A 25640-nucleotide genomic window follows, 5' to 3' on the forward strand; every position below is an offset into this window, starting at 1 on the left:
AAGTCCCCTGGACCTGATGGCCTGCATCCTAGGGTCTTAAAAGAAGTGGCTGCAGAGATAGTGGATGCATTGGTTGTAATCTACCAAAATTCTCTGGATTCTGGGGCGGTCCCAATGGAAATGTAACCGCAAATTTAACGCCTCTATTTAAAAAAGGAGGCAGACAAAGTGCAGGAATCTATAGACCAGTTAGCCTAACATCGGTCGTTGGAAAAATGCTGGAGTCCATTATTAAAGAAGCAGTAGCAGGATATTTGGAAAAGCATAATTCAATCAAGCAGAGCCAGCATGGTTTTATGAAAGAGAAATCATGTTTGACAAATTTGCTGGAGTTCTTTGAGGATATAACGAGCAGGGTGGATACGGGGGGACCAGTGGATGTGGTGTATTTGGATTTCCAGAAGCCATTCGATAAGGTGCCACATGTACAGTTACTGCACAAGATAAAAGTTCATGGGGTTGGGAGTAATATATTAGCATGGATAGAGGATTGGCTAACTAACAGAAAGCAGACAGTCGGGATAAATGGGTCATTTTTCGGTTGGCAAACAGTGACTAGTGGGGTGCCGCAGGGATAGATGCTGGGTCATCAACTATTTACAATTTATATTAATGACTTGGATGAAGGGACCGAGTGTAATGTAGCCAAGTTTACTGATGATACAAAGATGGGTGGGAAAGCAAATTGTGAGGAGGGCACAAAAAATCTGCAAAGGGGTATAGACAGGCTAAGTGAGTGGGCAAAAATTTAGCAGATGGAGTATAATGTGGAAAAATGTGAGGTTATCCACTTTGGCAGAAAAAAATAGAAAAAGAAATTACAATTTAAATGGAGAAAAATTGTAAAGTGCTGCAGTACAGGGGGACCTGGGGGTCCTTGTGCATGAAACACAAAAAGTTAGTAAGCAGGTACAGCAAGTAATCAGGAAGGCAAATGGAATGTTGGCCTTTATTGCAAGGGGGATAGAGTATAAAAGCAGAGAAGTCCTGCTCCAACTGTACAGGGTATTGGCGAGGCCACACCTGGAGTACTGCGTACAGTTTTGGTCTTAGTATTTAATGAAGGATATACTTGCATTGGAGGCTGTTCAGAGAAGGTTCACTAGGTTGATTCTGGAGATGAGGGGGTTGACTTATGAAGATAGGTTGAGTAGGTTGGGCCTATACATATTGAAGTTCAGAAGAATGAGAGATGATCTTATCGAAACATATAAGATAATGAGGGGGCTCAACAAAGTGGATGCAGAGAGGATATTTCCACTCATAGGGGAAACTAAAACTAGGGGACATAGTCTCAGAATAAGGGCCGCCCATTTAAAACTGAGATGAGGAGGAATTTCTTCTCTCAGAGAGTTGTAAATCTGTGGAATTCTCTGCCCCAGAGAGCTGTGAAGGCTGGGTCATTGAATATATTTAAGGCGAGATAGACAGATTTTTGAGCGATAAAGGAGTAAAGGGTTATGGGAAGCGGACAGGGAAGTGGAACTGAGTCCATGATCAGATCAGCCATGATCTTATTGAATGGTGGAGCAGGCTCGAGGGGGGAAATGGCCGACTCCTGCTCCTATTTCTTATGTTCTTATGTTCCAAGAACTCATCCTCCAGACTATAGTTGACAATTTGATTTGTCTAGTCTATATGAAGATTAAAGTCCCCCCTCCATGGTTATTTTATTACCTTTGTTACAAACTCCTATTATTTGTTGATTATTACTATGTCGAACGGCATAGCTACTGTTTGGGGGCCCTCCAGTGTTTTCTGCCACAAGTTATGTCCCATCTCCAACCACACTATTTCTACTTCCTGATCTTCCGAGCATAGATCCTTTCTCTCTACTGTCCTTATGTCATTTTTTATTATCAGGGTTACCTCCCCCCCACTCCCCCGCCCCATTCCATTCTGCCTATCTTTTTGGAACGTCAATTATCCTGGAATATTTAGTTCCCAACCTTGGTCACCTTGCAACCACATCTCTGTAATGGCTATTAGATCAATCCCAGTTTTCTCTACTTATGCCACTAATTTGTCTATCTTGTTACAAATGTTTTGTGCATTCAGATAAAGAGCCTTTAAGTTTAACATTCCCGCTTTCAACTTATTCGCTGATGCACCAATACCGTTAAACTCTGCCGCTTCCTGTCACACTGCTTATCTTTACCCAAATTGCTACACTACTCCATTATCTTGACTTTCCCCTTTACCCCTTTAGATATCTATTTCCCCTTACCTGACCCCTCCCCTCCACCTTTTTAGTTTTAAGCCCTATCTACATCCCTAGTTATTCGATTCACCAGGATACTGGTCCCAGCCCGTCCCTAGGGAACAGCTCCCTCTTTCCCCAGCACTGTGCCAGTGCCGCATGAATTGAAACTCTTTCCTCCCACACCACTCTTTGAGCCATGTATTTAACTCCCTGATCTGCTCGTCCCTACAGCAATTGGCGCGTGGCTCAGGTAGTAATCCAGCAATTATTACCTTTGATGGTCTGCGTTTTAATTTGGACCCTAGTTCCTCAAACGCTCTCAGCAGAACCCAATTCCAAGTTTACCTATGTCGTTGGTTCCTACGTGGATCACGACAACTGGATCTTCCCCCTCCCACTCCAAATTCCTCTCCAGCCGTGAGGAGGTATCCTTAACCCTGACACCAGGCAAGCAATACAGCCTTCGGAACTCCCGATCATGGCTGCACAGAGCAGTATCTATACCCTGGCTATATTGTCCCCTACCACTACAACATTCCTTTTCACTCCCCCCACTCGAATGGCCTCCTGCACCATTGGCAGCCTGCTCATCCTTCCTGCATCCACACAGGCAGCAAGAACCTCACACCTGTTGGATAAGGGTTAAGGCCAAGGCTCCTCCAGCACTGCACCTGGGGTCCCCTTACCTGCCTGTGTCACAGTCACACCTTCCTGTCCCTGACCACTAGCCAGACTTATACCACTACCTAACCTAAGGGGTGTGACTGCCTCCTGTATCAATGTGTCCAGGTAACTCTCCCCCTCCCTGATGCCCCGCAATGTCTGCACCTCAGACTTCAGCTCAACAATTCTGAGCTGAAGTTCTTCAAGGTGCAGACACGCACCACAGACTTAGTTGTCCAGGATCGCGATGCTCTCCACAAACTCCCATATGCTGCAGTTGTGGCACACCACCTGCCCTGCCATCCTATATCACCTTGCTTTAGTTATTTAGATAATTAAAGTTTATGTATTTAATTAACTTACCTTATAGTTGAGTTTTTAATGGATTATTAGATCTAGTTTAAGTTCTAGGTAGATGAAATTAATATTTAACTGTAATACAAAGCACTACAAGTATTGGAGGCAAAAAGCAGCACCTCCTTCCCCCTCTGCTCCGAATTTCCACTTTCTCCAAATTCCCAACTTTAACACTTTGTTTCGAAGCACTCTGTGCAGACCATGGCACTATTTCGAAGAAGAGTGGGGTTGTTCTCTCTGGTGTCCTGGCCAACACTTATCCCTCAACCAACATCACTAAAACAGATTACATCTCATTGCTGTTTGTGTGATCTTGCTGTGCGCAAATTGGCTGCTGCGTTCACATTACACGGTAAGTACACTTCAAAAGTACTTCATTGGCTGTAAAGTGCTTTGGGATGTCCTGAGCTTGTGAAAGGTGCTATATCAATGCGAGTCTATCTTTTAGTAGGTGTGTGCCCTTTAGACATTTGCTATGCTCCACCCTTTCTGTTGATTTTGGCCACTCCTTATGAGCAGGCAGCAGGGAAGGAACAACGAACCACACAAAATGAGGAAGATCGTTTCTAAGGCAGATAATACAACATTCCATCTCCACACACAAGTGCACTATACTAAAATAGGGCCAAAACTAGAAATAAAATTACTGGAAACACTTAGCAGGTCAAACAATGTTTGTGGAGAGGAGGGTAGGGTTAACATAGAAACATAGAAAATAGGTGCAGGAGCAGGCCATTCAGCCCTTTTAGCCTGCACCGCCATTCAATGAGTTCATGGCTGAACATGAAACTTCAGTACCCCCTTCCTGCTTTCACGCCATACCCCTTGATCCCCCGAGTAGTAAGGACTTCATCTAACTCCCTTTTGAATATATTTAGTGAATTGGCCTCAACTACTTTCTGTGGTAGAGAATTCCACAGGTTCACCACTCTCTGGGTGAAGAAGTTTCTCCTTATCTCGGTCCTAAATGGCTTACTCCTTATCCTTAGACTGTGACCCCTGGATCTGGACTTCCCCAACATTGGGAACATTCTTCCTGCATCCAACCTGTCCAAACCCGTCAGAATTTTAAACGTTTCTATGAGGTCCCCTCTCACTCTTCTGAACTCCAGTGAATACAAGCCCAGTTGATCCAGTCTTTCTTGATAGGTCAGTCCCACCATCCCGGGAATCAGTCTGGTGAATCTTCGCTGCACTCCCTCAATAGCAAGAATGTCCTTCCTCAAGTTAGGAGACCAAAACTGTGCACAATACTCCAGGTGTGGCCTCACCAAGGCCCTGTACAACTGTAGCAACATCTCCCTGCCCCTGTACTCAAATCCCCTCGCTATGAAGGCCAACATGCCATTTGCTTTCTTAACCGCCTGCTGTACCTGCATGCCACCCTTCAATGACTGATGTACCATGACACCCAGGTCTCTCTGCACCTTCCCTTTTCCTAATCTGTCACCATTCAGATAATAGTCTGTCTCTCTGTTTTTACCACCAAAGTGGATAACCTCACATTTATCCACATTATACTTCATCTGCCACGCATTTGCCCACTCACCTAACCTATCCAAGTCACTCTGCAGCCTCATAGCATCCTCCTCGCAGCTCACACTGCCACCCAACTTAGTGTCATCCGCAAATTTGGAGATACTACATTTAATCCCCTCGTCTAAATCATTAATGTACAATGTAAACAGCTGGGGCCCCAGCACAGAACCCTGCGGTACCCCACTAGTCACTGCCTGCCATTCCGAAAAGTACCCATTTACTCCTACTCTTTGCTTCCTCTCTGACAACCAGTTCTCAATCCACGTCAGCACACTACCCCCAATCCCATGTGCTTTAACTTTGCACATTAATCTCCTGTGTGGGACCTTGTCGAAAGCCTTCTGAAAGTCCAAATATACCACATCAACTGGTACTCCTTTGTCCACTTTATTGGAAACATCCTCAAAAAATTCCAGAAGATTTGTCAAGCATGATCTCCCTTTCACAAATCCATGCTGACTTGGACCTATCATGTCACCATTTTCCAAATGCGCCGCTATGACATCCTTAATAATTGATTCCATCATTTTACCCACTACTGAGGTCAGGCTGACCGGTCTATAATTCCCTGCTTTCTCTCTCCCTCCTTTTTTAAAAAGTGGGGTTACATTGGCTACCCTCCACTCCATAGGAACTGATCCAGAGTCAATGGAATGTTGGAAAATGACTGTCAATGCATCCGCTATTTCCAAGGCCACCTCCTTAAGTACTCTGGGATGCAGTCCATCAGGCCCTGGGGATTTATCGGCCTTCAATCCCATCAATTTCCGCAACACAATTTCCCGACTAATAAAGATTTCCCTCAGTTCCTCCTCCTTACTAGACCCTCTGACCACTTTTATATCCGGAAGGTTGTTTGTATCCTCTTTAGTGAATACTGAACCAAAGTACTTGTTCAATTGGTCTGCCATTTCTTTGTTCCCCGTTATGACTTCCCCTGATTCTGACTGCAGGGGACCTACGTTTGTCTTTACTAACCTTTTTCTCTTTACATACCTATAGAAACTTTTGCAATCCGCCTTAGTGTTCCCTGCAAGCTTCTTCTCGTACTCCATTTTCCCTGCCCTAATCAAACCCTTTGTCCTCCTCTGCTGAGTTCTAAATTTCTCCCAGTCCCCAGGTTCGCTGCTATTTCTGGCCAATTTGTATGCCATTTCCTTGGTTTTAATACTATCCCTGATTTCTCTAGATAGCCACGGTTGAGCCACCTTCCCTTTTTTATTTTTACGCCAGACAGGAATGTACAATTGTTGTAATTCATCCATGCGGTCTCTAAATGTCTGCCATTGCCCATCCACAGTCAATCCCTTAAGTATCATTAGCCAATCTATCTTAGCCAATTCATGCCTCATACCTTCAAAGTTACCCTTCTTTAAGTTCTGGACCATGGTCTCTGAATTAACTGTTTCATTCTCCATCTAATGCAGAATTCCACCATATTATGGTCACTCTTCCCCAAGGGGCCTCGCACAATGAGATTGCTAATTAATCCTCTCTCATTACACAACACCCAGTCTAAGATGGCCTCCCCCCTAGTTGGTTCCTCGACATATTGGTCTAGAAAACCATCCCTTATGTACTCCAGGAAATCCTCCTCCACCGTATTGCTTCCAGTTTGGCTAGCCCAATCTATGTGCATATTAAAGTCACCCATTATAACTGCTGCACCTTTATTGCATGCACTCCTAATTTCCTGTTTGATGCCCTCCCCAACATCACTACTACTGTTTGGAGGTCTGTACACAACTCCCACTAACGATTTTTGCCCTTTGGTGTTCTGCAGCTCTACCCATATAGATTCCACATCATCCAAGCTAATGTCTTTCCTAACTATTGCATTAATCTCCTCTTTAACCAGCAATGCTACCCCACCTCCTTTTCCTTTTATTCTATCCTTCCTGAATGTTGAATACCCCTGGATGTTGAGTTCCCAGCCCTGATCATCCTGGAGCCACGTCTCCGTAATCCCAATCACATCATATTTGTTGACATCTATTTGCACAGTTAATTCATCCACTTTATTGCGGATACTCCTTGCATTAAGACACAAAGCCTTCAGGCTTGCTTTTTTAACACCCTTTGTCCTTCTAGAATTTTGCTGTACAGTGGCCCTTTTTGTTCTTTGCCTTGGGTTTCTCTGCCCTTCACTTTTCCTCATCTCCTTTCTGTCTTTTGCTTTTGCCTCATTTTTGTCTCCCTCTGTCTCCCTGCATGGGTTCCCATCCCCCTGCAATATTAGTTTAACTCCTCCCCAACAGCACTAGCAAACACTCCCCCTAGGACATTGGTTCCGGTCCTGCCCAGGTGCAGACCGTCCGGTTTGTACTGGTCCCACCTCCCCCAGAACCGGTTCCAATGCCCCAAGAATTTGAATCCCTCCCTGCTGCACCACTGCTCAAGCCATGTATTCATCTGCGCTATCCTGCGATTCCTACTCTGACTAGCACGTGGCACTGGTAGCAATCCCGAGATTACTACTTTTGAGGTCCTACTTTTTAATTTAGCTCCTAGCTCCTTAAATTCTTTTCGTAGGACCTCATCTCTTTTTTTACCTATGTCGTTGGTACCAATGTGCACCACGACAACTGGCTGTTCTCCCTCCCATTTCAGAATGTCCTGCACCCGCTCCGAGACATCCTTGACCCTTGCACCAGGGAGGCAACATACCATCCTGGAGTCTCGGTTGCGTCCGCAGAAACGCCTATCTATTCCCCTCACCATCGAATCCCCTATCACTATCGCGCTCCCAATCTTTTTCCTGCCCTCCTTTGCAGCAGAGCCACCTACGGTGCCATGAACTTGGCTGCTGCTGCCCTCCCCTGATGAGTCATCCTCCCCAACAGTACTCAAAGCAGTGTATCTGTTTTGCAGGGGGATGACCACAGGGGACCCCTGCACTATCTTTCTTGCACTGCTCTTCCTGCTGTTCTTCCATTCCCTATCTGGCTGTGGACCCTTCTCCTGCGGTAAGACCAACTCACTAGACGTGATACTCACGTCATTCTCAGCATCGTGGATGCTCCAGAGTGAATCCACCCTCAGCTCCAATTCCGCAACGCGGACCGTCAAGAGCTCGAGGCGGATACACTTCCCACACACGTAGCGCCCAGGGACACCGGAAGTGTCCCCGAGTTCCCACATGGTACAGGAGGAGCATATCACGTGACCGAGCTCTCCTGCCATGTCTTAACCTTAGATACCCTTAAATTGGTAATAACCTTTCAGCTTTATGACACCATGTAGAACTCTACAACCTAATGCCGCGCCTCAGGCCTAGCTTGGGTTATAATGTTCCTGCGCTCTGCCTGTGCTCCTCTCGAGGCTGAGAGCAGACACCGCACAGCTCCAGGACACTTTGGCGATTTTCTAAATAGTGAGCGCTCACAAGTTGTAGAAATGCATCAATAATGCACCCCAAATGGATGTAACGGAGCAAGATGTGATGCTCAGTACCTGTTGGTCTTCCATATATGTAACACGTCGGGATCGGTTATCTTCTTGTTGTAGGCTTGCGTCTGCAAGATGTCAAAGATGTGTCTAATGGCCATTGGTGGCTTGTTATTTGAAATATTCCAGATGCTTCTAAAAAGGTTCTCAACAAAAATGTGAAGTGCAACCTGAAACAGGAAGAAGTCTGGAGGTCAGTATTGGGTGCAACGCAGATTGTCAATAAAGCACCTCAACCAAATCCACAACGTAACTGGATCGCAGCCAGACAGACAGCTGCTGGTACTATAGAAGACAACTCATGCAACAAGTCCGCTTGTCACCAACATCCTGCGAGAAAATGCAGCGATAAAGGCTGTCAAAGTAAGGCTGAAGCAGCTGGCCACAATATGCAGCCCGTGAAGTTGAGATGCTAAACTGTTCGTTGTTAAATAGCTTTTCTGTACTGGGCTTCCTAGTCTTCCTATCTCACAAGTTGTCCTAGACTGAAAAATATCTCACCTGAAATTCCAAACCCACGCTCGCTGATTCAAGCAACTCCAGCTCCTATAACGTATTCTCAAAAGGATTACCAGGAATCCCTGGCTTTCACAACCATTGATCCTCAGGGAAAAAACCTCTCATGGAGGGTACGGTGGTGCAGTGGTTCTGTTACTGGACTAATAATCCAGAGAATGCAAGGTCAAAACCTATCATGAACGAGGCACTCTCGCCTCCAAGTCAGAGGATGCGGGTTCAAGTCCCACTCCAGAGACTTGAGCACATAATCCAGGCAGTGCAGTACTGAGAGGCCAGCGGGAAGTCAGGAGGCGGAGTGGGACGTTGCTGAGGCCTACAAGAGGCCCAACAGGACCGTCGGCAGTTCGAGGGCCCAGCGGGGAGTCAGGAGGCGGAGTGGGACGTTGCTGAGGCCGACAAGAGGCCCAACAGGACCGTCGGCAGTTCGAGGGGCGTGCTGGTGCAGCTGCAGCAGGGAGGCAAAAAAGAAGTCGAAAGAAATCAAAAGGTGATGTCACAGCCAAGGAGGTAAGTGATTGGCTGGTGATTGGTAAGTAGTTTTTCTTTTTCTTTTCCATATCAGTAAGTAACCTTTAGCATTGTTGTTGCCAATTTAAGTGTATCTAAGGGTTAAGTCATGGCAGGAGAGCTCTGACACGTGTTATGCTCCTCCTGCACTCTGTGGGAAGTCAAGGACACTTCCGGTGTCCCTGACGATTACGTGTGCGGGAAGTGTATCCGCCTCCAGCTCCTGACGGACCGCATTGCGGCACTGGAGCTGCGGGTGGATTCACTCTGGAGCATCCACGATGCTGAGAATGACGTGAGTAGCACATTTAGTGAGTTGGTCTTACCGCAGGTAAAGGGTATACAGCCAGATAGGGAATGGAAGACCAACAGGAAGAGCAGTGTAAGGAAGGTAGTGCAGGGGTCCCCTGCGATCATCTCTCTGCAAAACAGATATTCCACTTTGGGTACTGTTGGGGGGATGACTCATCGGGGAGGGCAACAACAGCCAAGTTCATGGCACCGTGGGTGGCTCTGCTGCACAGGAGGGCAGGAAAAAGAGTGGGAGAGCTAGTGATAGGGGATTCAATTGTAAGGGGAATAGATAGACGTTTCTGCGGCCGCAACCGAGACTCTCCAGGATGGTATGTTGTCTCCCTGGTGCAAGGGTCAAGGATATCTCGGAGCGGGTGCAGGGCATTCTGAAAAGGGAGGGTGAACAGCCAGTTGTGGTGGTGCCAACGATATAGGTAAAAAAAATGATGAGGTCCAACAAGACAAATTTAGGGAGCTAGGAGCTAAATTAAAAAGTAAGACCTCAAAATTGTTACCAGTGCCACGTGCTTCAGAGTAGGAATCGCAGGATAGCTCAGATGAATACGTGGCTTGAGGAGTGGTGCAGCAGGGAGGGATTCAAATTCCTGGGACATTGGAACCGGTTCTGGAGGAGGTAGGACCAGTACAAACCGGACAGTCTGCACCTGGACAGGACCGGAACCAATGTCCTAGGCGGAGTGTTTGCTAGTGCTGTTGGGGAGGAGTTAAACTATTATGGCAGGGGGATGGAAACCTCTGCAGGGAGACAGAGGGAAGTAGAATGGGGGCAGAAGCAAAAGACAGAAAGAAGAAAAGTAAAATGGAGGGCAGAGAAACCCAAGGCAAAAAGCAAAAAGGGCCACATTACAGCAAAATTCTAAAGGGGCAAAGGGTGTTAAAAAGACAAGCCTGAAGGCTCTGTGCCTCAATGCGAGGAGTATTCAGAATAAGGTGGCCGAATTAACTGCGCAGATAACAGTTAATGGATACGATGTAATTGGCATCACGGAGACATGGCTCCAGGGTGGCCAAGGCTGGGAACTCAACATCCAGGGGAATTCAACATTTAGGATAGACAGAAAGGAAAAGGAGGAGGGGGTCATTGCTGGTTAAAGAGGAAATGAATGCAATAATAAGAAAGGACATTAGCCTGGATGATGTGGAATCGGTATGGGTGGAGCTGCGAAATACAAGGGGCAGAAAACACTAGTGGGAGTTGTGTACAGACCACCAAACAGTAGTAGTGAGGTTGGGGAAACATCAAACAAGAAATTAGGGATGCGTGCAATAAAGGTACAGCAGTTATCATGGGCGACTTTAATCTACATATTGATTGGGCTAACCAAACTGGTAGCAAAGGAGGATTTCCTGGAGTGTATTAGGGATGGTTTTCCAGACCAATATGTCGAGGAACCAACCAGGGAGCTGGCCATCCTAGACTGGGTGATGTGTAATGAGAAAGGACTAATTAGCAATCTTGTTGTGCGAGACTCCTTGGGGAAGAGTGACCATAACATGGTAGAATTCTTTATTAAGATGGAGAGTGACACAGTTAATTCAGAAACTAGGGCCCTGAACTTAAGGAAAGGTAACTTCGATGGTTTGAGACGTGAATTGGCTAGAATAGACTGGAAAATGATACTTAAAGGGTTGACAGTGGATAGGCAATGGATGAACTTCAGCAATTGTACATCCCTATCTGGAATAAAAATAAAACGGGGAAGGTGGCTCAACCGTGGCTAACAAGGGAAATTAAGGATAGTGTTAAATCTAAGGAAGAGGCATATAAATTGGCCAGAAAAAGCAGCAAACCTGAGGAGTGGGAGAAATTTAGAATTCAGCAGAGGAGGACAAAGGGTTTAATTAAGAGGGGGAAAATAGAGTACGAGAAGAAGCTTGCCGGGAACATAAAAACTGACTGTAAAAGCTTCTACAGATATGTGAAGAGAAAAAGATTAGTGAAGGCAAACGTAGGTCCCTTGCAGTCGGATTCAGGTGAATTTATAATGGGGAACAAAGAAATGGCAGACCAATTGAACAAATACTTCGGTTCTGTCTTCACGAAGGAAGACATAAATAACCTTCCGGAAGTACGAGGAGACCGAGGGTCTAGTGAGAAGGAGGAACTGAAGGATATCCTTATTAGTCAGGAAATTATGTTAGGGAAATTGATGGGATTGAAGGCCGATAAATCCCCAGGACCCTGATAGTCTGCATCCCAGAGTACTTAAGGGAGTGGCCCTAGAAATAGTGGATAGATTGGTGGTCATTTTCCAACAATCTATCGACTTGGGATCAGTTCCCATAGACTGGAGGGTAGCTAATGTAACACCACTTTTTAAAAAGGGAGGGAGAGAGAAAGCGGGTAATTATAGACCAGTTAGCCTGACATCAGTGGTGGGGAAAATGTTGGAATCAATTATTAAGGATGAAATAGCGCATTTGGAAAGCAGTGACAAGATCGGTCCAAGTCAGCATGGATTTATGAAAGGGAAATCATGCTTGAGAAATCTTCTGGAATTTTTTGAGGATGTAACAAGTAGAGTGGACAAGGGAGAACCAGTGGATGTGGTATATTTGGACTTTCAAAAGGCTTTTGACAAGGTCCCACACAAGAGATTGGTGTGCAAAATCAAAGCACATGGTATTGGGGGTAATGTACTGACGTGGATAGAGAACTGGTTGGCAGACAGGAAGCAGAGAGTCGGAATAAACAGGTCTGTTTCAGAATGGCAGGCAGTGACGCATGGGGTGCTGCAGGGCTCAGTGCTGGGACCCCAGCTCTTTACAGCATACATCAATGATTTGGATGAAGGAATTGAGTGTAATATCTCCAAGTTTGCAGATGACACTAAACTGGGTGGCGGTGTGAGCTGTGAGGGGGACGCTAAGAGGCTGCAGGGTGACTTGGACCTGTTAGGTGAGTGGGCCAATGCATGGCAGATGCAGTATAATGTGGATAAATGTGAGGTTATCCACTTTTGGGGCAAAAATGCGAAGACAGAATATTATCTGAATGGTGGCAGATTAAGAAAAGGGGAGGGGCAACAAGACCTGGGTGTCATGGTACATCAGTCATTGAAAGTTGGCATACAGGTACAGCAGGCGGTGAAGAAGGCAAATGGCCTTCATAGCTAGTGGATTTAAATATAGGAGCCGGGAGGTCTTACTGCAGTTGTACAGGGCCTTGGTGAGGCCTCACCTGGAATATTGTGTTCAGTTTTGGTCTCTTAATCTGAGGAAGGACGTTCTTGCTATTGAGGGAGTGCAGCGAAGGTTCACCAGACTGATTCCCGGGATGGCTGGACTGACATATGAGGAGTGACTGGATCAACTGGGCCTTTATACATTGGAGTTTGGAAGGATGAGAGGGGATCTCATAGAAACATATAAGATTCTGATGGGATTGGACAGGTTAGATGCAGGTAGATTGTTCCTGATGTTGGGGAAGTCCAGAACCAGGGAACACCGTCTTAGAGTAAGGGGTAGGCCATGTATGACTGAGATGAGGCGAAACTTCTTCACTCAGAGAGTTATTAACCTGTGGAATTCCCTGCTGCAGAGAGTTGTTGATGCCAGTTCATTGGATATATTCAAGAGGGAGTTAGATATGGCCCTTACGGCTAAGGGGATCAAGGAGTATGGAGAGAAAGCAGGAAAGGGGTACTGAGGTGAATGATTAGCCATGATCTTATCGAATGGTGATGCAGGCTTGAAGGGCTGAATGGCCTACTCCTGCACCTATTTTCTATGTTTCTATGAGGGAGTGCCGCACTGTCGGAGGGGCAGTGCTGAGGGAGTGCCGCACTGTCGGAGGGGCAGTGCTGAGGGAGCACCGCACTGTCGGAGGGGCAATACTGAGGGAGCGCTGCACTGTCGGAGGTGCAGTAATAAGGGAGTGCTGCACTGTCGGGGGTGGTGTCTTTGAGATGAGACGTTAAACCGAGGCTCCGCCTGCCCTCCCAGGTGAACGTAAAAGATCCTTTGGCATTATTGCGAAGAACAGTAGTAGAGTTCTCCCTGGTATCCTGGCCAATATTTATCCATTACTCAACATAACAAAATCACATTATCTAGTCATTGCGGTTTGTGGGAGCTTGCTGGGAACAAATTGGCTGCTGCATTTCCTACATTATATCAGTGACTGCACTTCAAAAGGATTTCATTGGCTGTAAAGCGCTTTGGAACATCCTGAGGCCATAAAAGGCACTATATAAATGCTTTCACGTAGCATTTTGTTGAAAGGAAGATGTTTTTCACAATAAGTGTCTGTCTGATTTAAAACCATTCTGAAATAACATGGCTGAAAATACGGAGTGGAACGAGATAGAAAAAGAGGCCATTTCAGGAATGTAATGGTACCTTTGAGGACAGCAGCTTTGTTAGATACATCTCCTTCACCTTAAACTTCTGTTTGCCTTGTTCTGACACCGGCGTTTCTGTAAATTCTGAATGTGATGAAATCTAAATAAGGTAAGATAAAGTCACAAATGGCAGCATTCTGTGGGAATGGGAGAATAAATTGAAGATAAGTGTGAAATACATACCAGGTGGTAAAGGTCGCTTGCGGAGTCAGCATCTAGAGTTAAATGGGAGAGGGTGATTTATGAAGAGGTGTTTATGTTGAAATAAGTACAGGGTATTTTTTTGAATTTTGCACTGGGAGATGGGCCACTTCCCTCTAATGAATAAATGGAACTCAGTGTGGTTTTGAAATGTGAGGGATTTGCGAGTGAGTTTTCAATCTATAGCAGAAAGATAGAGGAAACCTTGTCCTCCTTTCAAACCTGTTAGCAGCTCATAACAGAAGCGTTTTCAGTCAGACATATCAGTTTCAAAATGTTCAACACATTGAGAGTGGCATTCCAGGGGTCTGCTGTCCCAGTGTTTCTTTTACTGGACCAGCAATCCAGAGGTTGTCAGTTCAAATCCCACCCAGGCAAGTTATGAAAGTGAAATGTTAAACAAAAGGGGTGATTTGTGGGTTGGCATCAGAACTGAGCAGGAAAACTGCCAGCTTGTTGTTAAAATCCCAGTGGGACTGGCCTGCTCCTGTCCTTCCCTGTCCAGTCTGGCCCACAAGTGACTCCATCCCACACTACAGAGCAACGAGCAATGGGAAATCAATGGCACCTCATCAGCATCATCACAATATAAACATTAAATGTATGATGCGATTTAAAATATCCAGGAATATTTAGGATGCATAAATGACCTTCCCAACAAGTGTGAGCAAGTACTGGCCCAACACTACCAGTGGGATAATGGAGCATTCCTGATGCTTGGGATAAAATGGGCAGAACATTGCATTGAATCATATCTTCATATAGTCTCTAATTCAGCAAAACTTCACTGGAGCATAAACTGTTTGATGAAATGTACACTGAGTGACAGATCCAATTATTTAAAAGTTCAGTCTTTACCTGTCTTTGCACTCCTCACCCTTCTGATCGCAACTAATGAAGCATCGGCTGGAATCTGAATATAGACACAAGGAGCATCATCGATTCACACACGGCAAATATTCTCACTCACTCACACGCACAGAGTCTCAGTCACAGACACACGCACCCTCACACATACATTGCTCCCCCTCCCCCACACCCTGCTCCCCCTCCCTCATACCCTGCTCCCCCACATCCCCCCTACACCCCCTTCCCAACATCCCCCCTACACCCCCTCCCCTACACCCTGCTCCCTCTCCCCAAACCCTGCTCCCCCACACCCCCTCCCCCATACACCCCACACCCCCTCCCCCACACCCTGCTCCCCCTCCCCCACACCCTGCTCCCCCTCCCTCATACCCTGCTCCCCCACATCCCCCCTACACCCCCTTTCCAACATCGCCCCCTACACCCCCTCCCCTACACCCTGCTCCCTCTCCCCCATACCCTGCTCCCCCACACCCCCTCCCCCATACACCCCACACCCCCTACCCACACCCTGCTCCCCCTCCCCCATACCTTGCTCCCCTCCCCCATACCTTGCTCCCCCACACCCCCTCCCCCATACCCCCCACACCCCCTCCCCCACACCCTGCTCTCCCTCCCCCATACCTTGCTCCCCTCCCCCATACCTTGCTCCCCGACCCCCATACCCACCCACTCCCCCACACCCTGCTCCCCCACACCCCTACCCCACACCCTGCTCCCCCTCCCCCACACCCCCTCCCCCACACCCCCTCCCCCATATCCCCCCACACCCCCTCCCCCACACCCTGCTCCCCTCCCCCTCCCCCACACCCTGCTCCCCCACACCCCCTCCCCACACCCTGCTCCCCCTCCCCCACACCCCGTCCCCCATTCCCCCCCACACCCTGCTCCCCTACACCCTGCCTCCCCTCCGCCACACCCTGCCCCCCCTCCCCCACACACTGCTCCCCCTCCCCCACACCCCCTCTCCCATATCCCCCCACACCGCCTCCCCCACACCCTGCTCCCCCTCCCCCACACCCCCTCCCCCACACCCTGCTCCCCCACACCCCCCCACACCCCCTCCCCCACACCCTGCTCCCCCACACCCCCCTACACTCCCTCCCCCGCACCCTGCTCCACACACACTACTCCCCCACCCCCGCCACATCCTGCTCCCCTCCCCCCACACCCTGCTCCCCCACACCCCCTCCCCCACACCCTGCTCCCCTCCCCCCTCCCCCACACCCCCTCCCCACACCCTGCTCCCCCTCCCCCACACCTCCTCCCCCATTCCCCCCCACACCCCCTTCCCCACACTCTGCTCCCCTACACCCTGCCCCCCCCTCCGCCACACCCTGCTCCCCCTCCCCCACACCCCCTCCCCCATACCCCCCACACCCCCTCCCCCACACCGTGCTCCCCCTCCCCCACACCCCCTTCCCCACACCCGGCTCCCTTACACCCTGCCCCCCCTCCGCCATACCCTGCTCCCCCTCCTCCACACCACCTCCCCATCCCCCACAACCCCTCCCCTACACCCTGCTCCCCCACACTCCACTACACCCCCTCCCCCACACCCTGCCCCCCATCCCCCACAGCCCCTCCACCTCTCCCACACCCCTCCCCCACACCCTGCTCCCCTCCCCCACACCCTGCTCCCCTACAACCCCCCCACACCCTGCTGCCCCACACCCCCCTACACCCCCTCCCCCACACCCTGCTCCCCCACACCCCCCTACACCCCCTCCCCCACACCCCCTCCCCATCCCCCACAACCCCTCCCCCACACCCTGCTGCCCCACACCCCCCTACACCCCCTCCCCCACACCCTGCTCCCCCACACCCCCTACACCCCCTCCCCCACACCCTGCTCCCCCACACCCCCCTCCACCCCCTTACCCACACCCTGCTCCCCCACACCCCCTACACCCCCTCCCCCACACCCTGCTCCCCCACACCCCCCTCCACCCCCTTACCCACACCCTGCTCTCCCACACCCCCCTACACCCCCTCCCCCACACCCTGCTCCCCCACACCCCCTACACCCCCTCCCCCACACCCTGCTCCCCCACACCCCCCTCCACCCCCTTACCCACACCCTGCTCCCCCACACCCCCCTACACCCCCTCCCCCACAACCCCTCCCCCACACCCTGATGCCTACACCCCCCCTACACCCCCCCTACACCCCCTCCCCCACACCCTGCTCCCCCACACCCCCTCCCCACCCCCCACAACACCTCCCCTACACCCTGCTGCCCCACACCCCCCTACACACCCTCCCCCACACCCTGCTCCCCCACACCCCCTACACCCCCTCCCCCACACCCTGCTCCCCCACACCCCCCTCCACCCCCTTGCCCACACCCTGCTCCCCCACACCCCCCTACACCCCCTCCCCCACACCCCCCCACACCCTGCTCACCCACACCCCCCTACACTCCCTCCCCCGCACCCTGCTCCACACACACTACTCCCCCACACCCGCCACATCCTGCTCCCTTCCCCCCACACGCTGCTCCCCCACACCCCCTCCCCCACACCCTGCTCCCCCACACCCCCTCCTCCACACCCCCCTCCACCCCCTTGCCCACACCCTGCTCCCCCACACCCCCCTACACCCCCTCCCCCACACCCTGCTCCCCCACACCCCCTCCCCCACACCCTGCTCACTCACACCCCCCTACACTCCCTCCCCCGCACCCTGCTCCACACACACTACTCCCCCACCCCCGCCACATCCTGCTCCCCTCCCCCCACACGCTGCTCCCCCACACCCCCTCCCCCCACACCCTGCTCCCCCACACCCCCTCCCCACACCCTGCTCCCCCTCCCCCACACCTCCTCCCCCATTCCCCCCCACACCCCCTTTCCCACACTCTGCTCCCCTGCACCCTGCCCCCCCACCGCCACACCCTGCTCCCCCTTCCCCACACCCCCTCCCCCATACCCCCCAAAACCCCTCCCCCACACCGTGCTCCCCCTCCCCCACACCCCCTTCCCCACATCCGGCTCCCTTACACCCTGCCCCCCCCTCCGCCATACCCTGCTCCCCCTCCCCCACACCCCCTCCCCATCCCCCACCACCCCTCCCCTACACCCTGCTCCCCCACACTCCACTACACCCCCTCCCCCACACCCTGCTCCCCTCCCCCCTCCCCCACACCCCCTCCCCACACCCTGCTCCCAATCCCCAAAACCTCCTCCCCCATTACCCCCCACACCCCCTTCCCCACACTCTGCTCCCCTACACCCTGCCCCCCCTCCGCCACACCCTGCTCCCCCTCCCCCACACCCCCTCCCCCATACCCCCCACACCCCCTCCCCCACACCATGCTCCCCCTCCCCCACACCCCCTTCCCCACACCCGGCTCCCTTACACCCTGCCCCCCCTCCGCCATACCCTGCTCCCCCTCCCCCACACCCCCTCCCCATCCCCCACAACCCCTCCCCTACACCCTGCTCCCCCACACCCCCTCCCCCACACCCTGCTCACCCACACCCCCCCACACCCCCTACACCCCCTCCCCCGCACCCTGCTCCACACACACTACTCCCCCACCCCCGCCACATCCTGCTCCCCTCCCCCCACACCCTGCTCCGCCACACCCCCTCCCCCACACCCTGCTCCCCTCCCCCCTCCCCCACACCCTGCTCCCCTACACCCTGCCCCCCCTCCGCCACACCCTGCTCTCCCTTCCCCACACCCCTCCCCCATACCCCCCAAAACCCCTCCCCCATACCCCCCAAAACCCCTCCCCCACATCGTGCTCCCCCTCCCCCACACCCCCTTCCCCACACCCGGCTCCCTTACACCCTGCCCCCCCCTCCGCCATACCCAGCTCCCCCTCCCCCACACCCCCTCCCCATCCCCCACAACCCCTCCCCTACACCCTGCTCCCCCATACCCCCACACCCCCTCCCCCACACCCTGCTCCCCCACACCCCCCCACACCCCCTCCCCCACACCCTGCTCCCCCACACCCCCCACACCCCCTCCCCCACACCCTGCTCACCCACACCCCCCTACACTCCCTCCCCCGCGCCCTGCTCCACACACACTACTCCCCCACCCCGCCACATCCTGCTCCCCTCCCCCCACACCGTGCTCCCCCACACCCCCTCCCCCACACCCTGCTCCCCCTCCCCCACACCCTGCTCCCCTACAACCCCCCCACACCATTCTGCCCCACACCCCCCTACACCCCCTCCCCCAGACCCTGCTCCCCCACACCCCCCTACACCCCCTCCCCCACACCCCCTCCCCATCCCCCACAACCCCTCCCCCACACCCTGCTGCCCCACACCCCCCTACACCCCCTCCCCCATACCCTGCTCCCCCACACCCCCTACACCCCCTCCCCCACACCCTGCTCCCCCACACCCCCTCCACCCCCTTACCCACACCCTGCTTCCCCACACCCCCCTACACCCCCTCCCCCACAACCCCTCCCCCACACCCTGCTGCCCCACACCCCCCTACACCCCCCTACACCCCCCCTACACCCCCTCCCCCACACCCTGCTCCCCCACACCCCCTCCCCACCCCCACAACCCCTTCCCCACACCCTGCTGCCCCACACCCCCCTACACCCCCTCCCCCACACCCTGCTCCCCCACACCCCCTACACCCCCTCCCCCACACCCTGCTCCCCCACACCCCCCTCCACCCCCTTGCCCACACCCTGCTCCCCCACACCCCCCCCACACCCTGCTCACCCACACCCCCCTACACTCCCTCCCCCGCACCCTGCTCCACACACACTACTCCCCCACCCCCGCCACATCCTGCTCCCCTCCCCCCACACGCTGCTCCCCCACACCCCCTCCCCCACACCCTGCTCCTCCACACCCCCTCCTCCACACCCCCCGCCACCCCCTTGCCCACACCCTGCTCCCCCACACCCCCCTACACCCCCTCCCCCACACCCTGCTCCCCCACACCCCCTCCCCCACACCCTGCTCCCCCACACCCTGCTCACCCACACCCCCCTACACTCCCTCCCCCGCACCCTGCTCCACACACACTACTCCCCCACCCCCGCCACATCCTGCTCCCCTCCCCCCACACCCTGCTCCCCTCCCCCCTCCCCCACACCCTGCTCCCCCACACCCCCTCCCCACACCCTGCTCCCCCTCCCCCACACCTCCTCCCCCATTCCACCCCACACCCCCTTCCCCACACTCTGCTCCCCTACACCCTGCCCCCCCTCCGCCACACCCTGCTCCCCCTTCCCCACACCCCCTCCCCCATACCCCCCAAAACCCCTCCCCCACACCGTGCTCCCCCTCCCCCACACCCCCTTCCCCACACCCGGCTCCCTTACACCCTGCCCCCCCTCCGCCATACCCTGCTCCCCCTCCCCCACACCCCCTCCCCATCCCCCACAACCCTTCCCCTACACCCTGCTCCCCCATACTCCACTACACCCCCTCCCCCACACCCTGCCCCCCCTCCCCCACAACCCCTCCCCCACACCCTGATGCCTACACCCCCCCTACACCCCCCCTACACCCCCTCCCCCACACCCTGCTCCCCCACACCCCCTCCCCACCCCCCACAACACCTCCCCTACACCCTGCTGCCCCACACCCCCCTACACACCCTCCCCCACACCCTGCTCCCCCACACCCCCTACACCCCCTCCCCCACACCCTGCTCCCCCACACCCCCCTCCACCCCCTTGCCCACACCTGCTCCCCCACACCCCCCTACACCCCCTCCCCCACACCCCCCACACCCTGCTCACCCACACCCCCTACACTCCCTCCCCCGCACCCTGCTCCACACACACTACTCCCCCACACCCGCCACATCCTGCTCCCTTCCCCCCACACGCTGCTCCCCCCACACCCCCTCCCCCACACCCTGCTCCCCACACACCCCCTCCTCCACACCCCCCTCCACCCCCTTGCCCACACCCTGCTCCCCCACACCCCCCTACACCCCCTCCCCCACACCCTGCTCCCCACACCCCCTCCCCCACACCCTGCTCACTCACACCCCCCTACACTCCCTCCCCCGCACCCTGCTCCACACACACTACTCCCCACCCCCGCCACATCCTGCTCCCTCCCCCCACACGCTGCTCCCCCACACCCCCTCCCCCCACACCCTGCTCCCCCACACCCCCTCCCCACACCCTGCTCCCCTCCCCCACACCTCCTCCCCCATTCCCCCCCACACCCCCTTTCCCACACTCTGCTCCCCTGCACCCTGCCCCCCCACCGCCACACCCTGCTCCCCCTTCCCCACACCCTCCCCCATACCCCCCAAAACCCCTCCCCCACACCGTGCTCCCCCTCCCCCACACCCCCTTCCCCACATCCGGCTCCCTTACACCCTGCCCCCCCCTCCGCCATACCCTGCTCCCCCTCCCCCACACCCCCTCCCCATCCCCCACCACCCCTCCCCTACACCCTGCTCCCCCACACTCCACTACACCCCCTCCCCCACACCCTGCTCCCCTCCCCCCTCCCCCACACCCCTCCCCACACCCTGCTCCCAATCCCCAAAACCTCCTCCCCCATTACCCCCCACACCCCCTTCCCCACACTCTGCTCCCCCTACACCCTGCCCCCCTCCGCCACACCCTGCTCCCCCTCCCCCACACCCCCTCCCCCATACCCCCCCACACCCCCTCCCCCACACCATGCTCCCCCTCCCCCACACCCCCTTCCCCACACCCGGCTCCCTTACACCCTGCCCCCCCTCCGCCATACCCTGCTCCCCCCTCCCCCACACCCCCTCCCCATCCCCCACAACCCCTCCCCTACACCCTGCTCCCCCACACCCCTCCCCCACACCCTGCTCACCCACACCCCCCACACCCCCTACACCCCCTCCCCCGCACCCTGCTCCACACACACTACTCCCCCACCCCGCCACATCCTGCTCCCCTCCCCCCACACCCTGCTCCGCCACACCCCCTCCCCCACACCCTGCTCCCCTCCCCCCTCCCCCACACCCTGCTCCCCTACACCCTGCCCCCCCTCCGCCACACCCTGCTCTCCCTTCCCCACACCCCTCCCCCATACCCCCCAAAACCCCTCCCCCATACCCCCCAAAACCCCTCCCCCACATCGTGCTCCCCCTCCCCCACACCCCCTTCCCCACACCCGGCTCCCTTACACCCTGCCCCCCCTCCGCCATACCCAGCTCCCCCTCCCCCACACCCCCTCCCATCCCCCACAACCCCTCCCCTACACCCTGCTCCCCCATACCCCACACCCCCTCCCCCACACCCTGCTCCCCCACACCCCCCCACACCCCCGCCCCCACACCCTGCTCCCCCACACCCCCCACACCCCCTCCCCCACACCCCTCACCCACACCCCCCACACCCCCTACACTCCCTCCCCCGCGCCCTGCTCCACACACACTACTCCCCCACCCCGCCACATCCTGCTCCCCTCCCCCCACACCGTGCTCCCCACACCCCCTCCCCCACACCCTGCTCCCCCTCCCCCACACCCTGCTCCCCTACAACCCCCCCACACCATTCTGCCCCACACCCCCCTACACCCCCTCCCCCAGACCCTGCTCCCCCACACCCCCCTACACCCCCTCCCCCACACCCCCTCCCCATCCCCCACAACCCCTCCCCCACACCCTGCTGCCCCACACCCCCCTACACCCCCTCCCCCATACCCTGCTCCCCCACACCCCCTACACCCCCTCCCCCACACCCTGCTCCCCCACACCCCCCTCCACCCCCTTACCCACACCCTGCTTCCCCACACCCCCCTACACCCCCTCCCCCACAACCCCTCCCCCACACCCTGCTGCCCCACACCCCCCTACACCCCCCTACACCCCCCCTACACCCCCTCCCCCACACCCTGCTCCCCCACACCCCCTCCCCACCCCCACAACCCCTTCCCCACACCCTGCTGCCCCACACCCCCCTACACCCCCTCCCCCACACCCTGCTCCCCCACACCCCCTACACCCCCTCCCCCACACCCTGCTCCCCCACACCCCCCTCCACCCCCTTGCCCACACCCTGCTCCCCCACACCCCCCCCACACCCTGCTCACCCACACCCCCCTACACTCCCTCCCCCGCACCCTGCTCCACACACACTACTCCCCCACCCCCGCCACATCCTGCTCCCCTCCCCCCACACGCTGCTCCCCCACACCCCCTCCCCCACACCCTGCTCCTCCACACCCCCTCCTCCACACCCCCCGCCACCCCCTTGCCCACACCCTGCTCCCCCACACCCCCCTACACCCCCTCCCCCACACCCTGCTCCCCCACACCCCCTCCCCCACACCCTGCTCCCCCACACCCTGCTCACCCACACCCCCCTACACTCCCTCCCCCGCACCCTGCTCCACACACACTACTCCCCCACCCCCGCCACATCCTGCTCCCCTCCCCCCACACCCTGCTCCCCTCCCCCCTCCCCCACACCCTGCTCCCCCACACCCCCTCCCCACACCCTGCTCCCCCTCCCCCACACCTCCTCCCCCATTCCACCCCACACCCCCTTCCCCACACTCTGCTCCCCTACACCCTGCCCCCCCTCCGCCACACCCTGCTCCCCCTTCCCCACACCCCCTCCCCCATACCCCCCAAAACCCCTCCCCCACACCGTGCTCCCCCTCCCCCACACCCCCTTCCCCACACCCGGCTCCCTTACACCCTGCCCCCCCTCCGCCATACCCTGCTCCCCCTCCCCCACACCCCCTCCCCATCCCCCACAACCCTTCCCCTACACCCTGCTCCCCCATACTCCACTACACCCCCTCCCCCACACCCTGCCCCCCCTCCCCCACAGCCCCTCCCCCACACCCTGCTGCCCCTTCCTCACACCCTGCTCCCCCTCCCCCACACCCTGCTCCCCCTCCCCCACACCCTGCTGCCCCACACCCCCCTGCACCCCCTCCCCCACACCCTGCTCCCCCACACCCCCTACACCCCCTCCCCCACACCCTGCTCCCCCACACCCCCTCCTCCACACCCCCCTTCCACCCCCTCCCCTACACCCTGCCCCCCTCCCCTACACCCTGCTCCCCTCCCCTACACCCTGCTCCCCCTCCCCCACACCCCCTCCCCCTCTGCCCCACATCATGCCCCGCCATTGTTAGACTAATTTGTTACCAGTTAATAATGGTTGTGCAATATTTGGGCCATAACCAGTTATGTACCTGATAGTGGCTAATTGTGTTTAATTGCTTCGTCCCATTTTCAAGAACGTGCGATGAATGATCGATATCTTTTAGTATTTGGTTTTCTCCGTCCTTAGTAAGTTCTAGAGCAAACACCGAAATAATAAAATAATCACTAAACGGGATAATGTAACCAGCAGATATAATTGGTGTGTTCACTGAATATAACCAGCAGCTTATGTATTGGCTGTAACAAGTCGGTAATGTATTCATTGCCAAATGCCAACGACTCGCCCTTTGCAGTAATTGCCACATAGTCTGATAGTCTTGTTTTAAGGTGGCTTTCAGAAGGGCCAGCTGTAACGGAGTTCCTTTTAAATAGATTTTTTAATATATCGATGAGGGAGCCTTAAAGACATTATTCATTTATAGAATCATAAGATCATAGAAATAGCACAGAAGGAGACAATTCAGCTCATCGTGTCCGCGCCGGCCGACAAAGTGCTACCCAGCCTTATTCCACTTTGGACCGTAGCCCTGGAGGTTACGGTAATTCAAGCGCATAGGGAACGGTAGCACAGTGGTAACGTCACTGGACTAGTAATCCAGAGGCCTGGAATAATGATCCAGAGACACGACTTCAAATCCCACCACGGCATACAGATAATTAAATAAATCTGGAATAAAAAGCTCGTATCAGTAATGGTGACCATGCAACTACCAGATTGTAAAAACCCATCCGGTTCACGAATGTCCTTTAGGGAAGGGAATCTGCTGCCCTTACCCGGTCTGGCCTACATGTGACTCCAGACCCACAGCACTTGGTTCACTCTCAGCTGCCCTCTGAAATGGCCTCAGTTCGACACAAATGCTACGAAAAACAATATCATCGACCTGAGCACCGGCTACAGACATGACAATGGCCCAGTCGACCCGGCAAAGTCCTCACCAATATCTGGGGACTTGTGCCAATATTGGGAGAGCTGTCCCACAGACTAGTCAAGCAACAGCCTTGTCATGTATGTAACCACAATGTAACACCACTGTATTACTGTATACACTCAACCTAGATGCACATCTTAACCACAAGGGGTGTACTTGTGGGAGACACTCCTTACCTGATCACACAGGTATATAAAGGGAGGTTCCACACAGGGTCATCACTTCTGGGGTCCTGGAATAAAGAGCAAAGGTCACCTTGTCCCCAGAATGTGCCTCGTGTGGTTTCATACTGTAGAGTAAGGACTTTACCTTGGCGACGAGAAACGGGAACTCACGACCCACGAGAATGGCCACCAGTAGCACAGAGGAACGGTACTGTGTTGGGGAAGACTGGGACGATTTTGTCGAGAGGCTTCAGCAAAGCTTCATTATGAAAGAATGACTGGGGGATGCAGCGGCCGACAAGCGAAGGGCTCATCTCCTGACCAGCTGTGGGCCATAGACTGACACGCTCATGAAGGCCTTACTAGCACCCGAAAAGCCGGTGGACAAAACCTTTGAAGAACTTAGCAAATTGATCGGGGAGCACCTCAAACCGGCGAGTAGCATACATATGGCCCGACACAGATTCTACACCCA

At 55.0% G+C, this 25640-nt stretch overlaps 1 protein-coding gene across 1 annotated transcript in view; it reads right to left on the reverse strand.

Moving 5' to 3' along the window:
- The window catches only part of plxnc1 (plexin C1), a 270507-nt gene that overhangs the window by 14407 nt on the left and 230460 nt on the right, over positions 1–25640 (reverse strand). Inside the window, exons 26-30 of the mRNA XM_070896776.1 lie at positions 24099–24202; positions 14953–15007; positions 14077–14108; positions 13892–13993; positions 8216–8379 (exon numbers count right to left, since the gene is read on the reverse strand). Coding sequence (XP_070752877.1) covers positions 8216–8379; positions 13892–13993; positions 14077–14108; positions 14953–15007; positions 24099–24202 — 457 coding nt within the window. The remainder of the gene's footprint in view (positions 1–8215; positions 8380–13891; positions 13994–14076; positions 14109–14952; positions 15008–24098; positions 24203–25640) is intronic.

This window comes from Pristiophorus japonicus, chromosome 13, assembly GCF_044704955.1.
Source record: "Pristiophorus japonicus isolate sPriJap1 chromosome 13, sPriJap1.hap1, whole genome shotgun sequence".
Classification (NCBI taxonomy): domain Eukaryota; kingdom Metazoa; phylum Chordata; class Chondrichthyes; family Pristiophoridae; genus Pristiophorus; species Pristiophorus japonicus.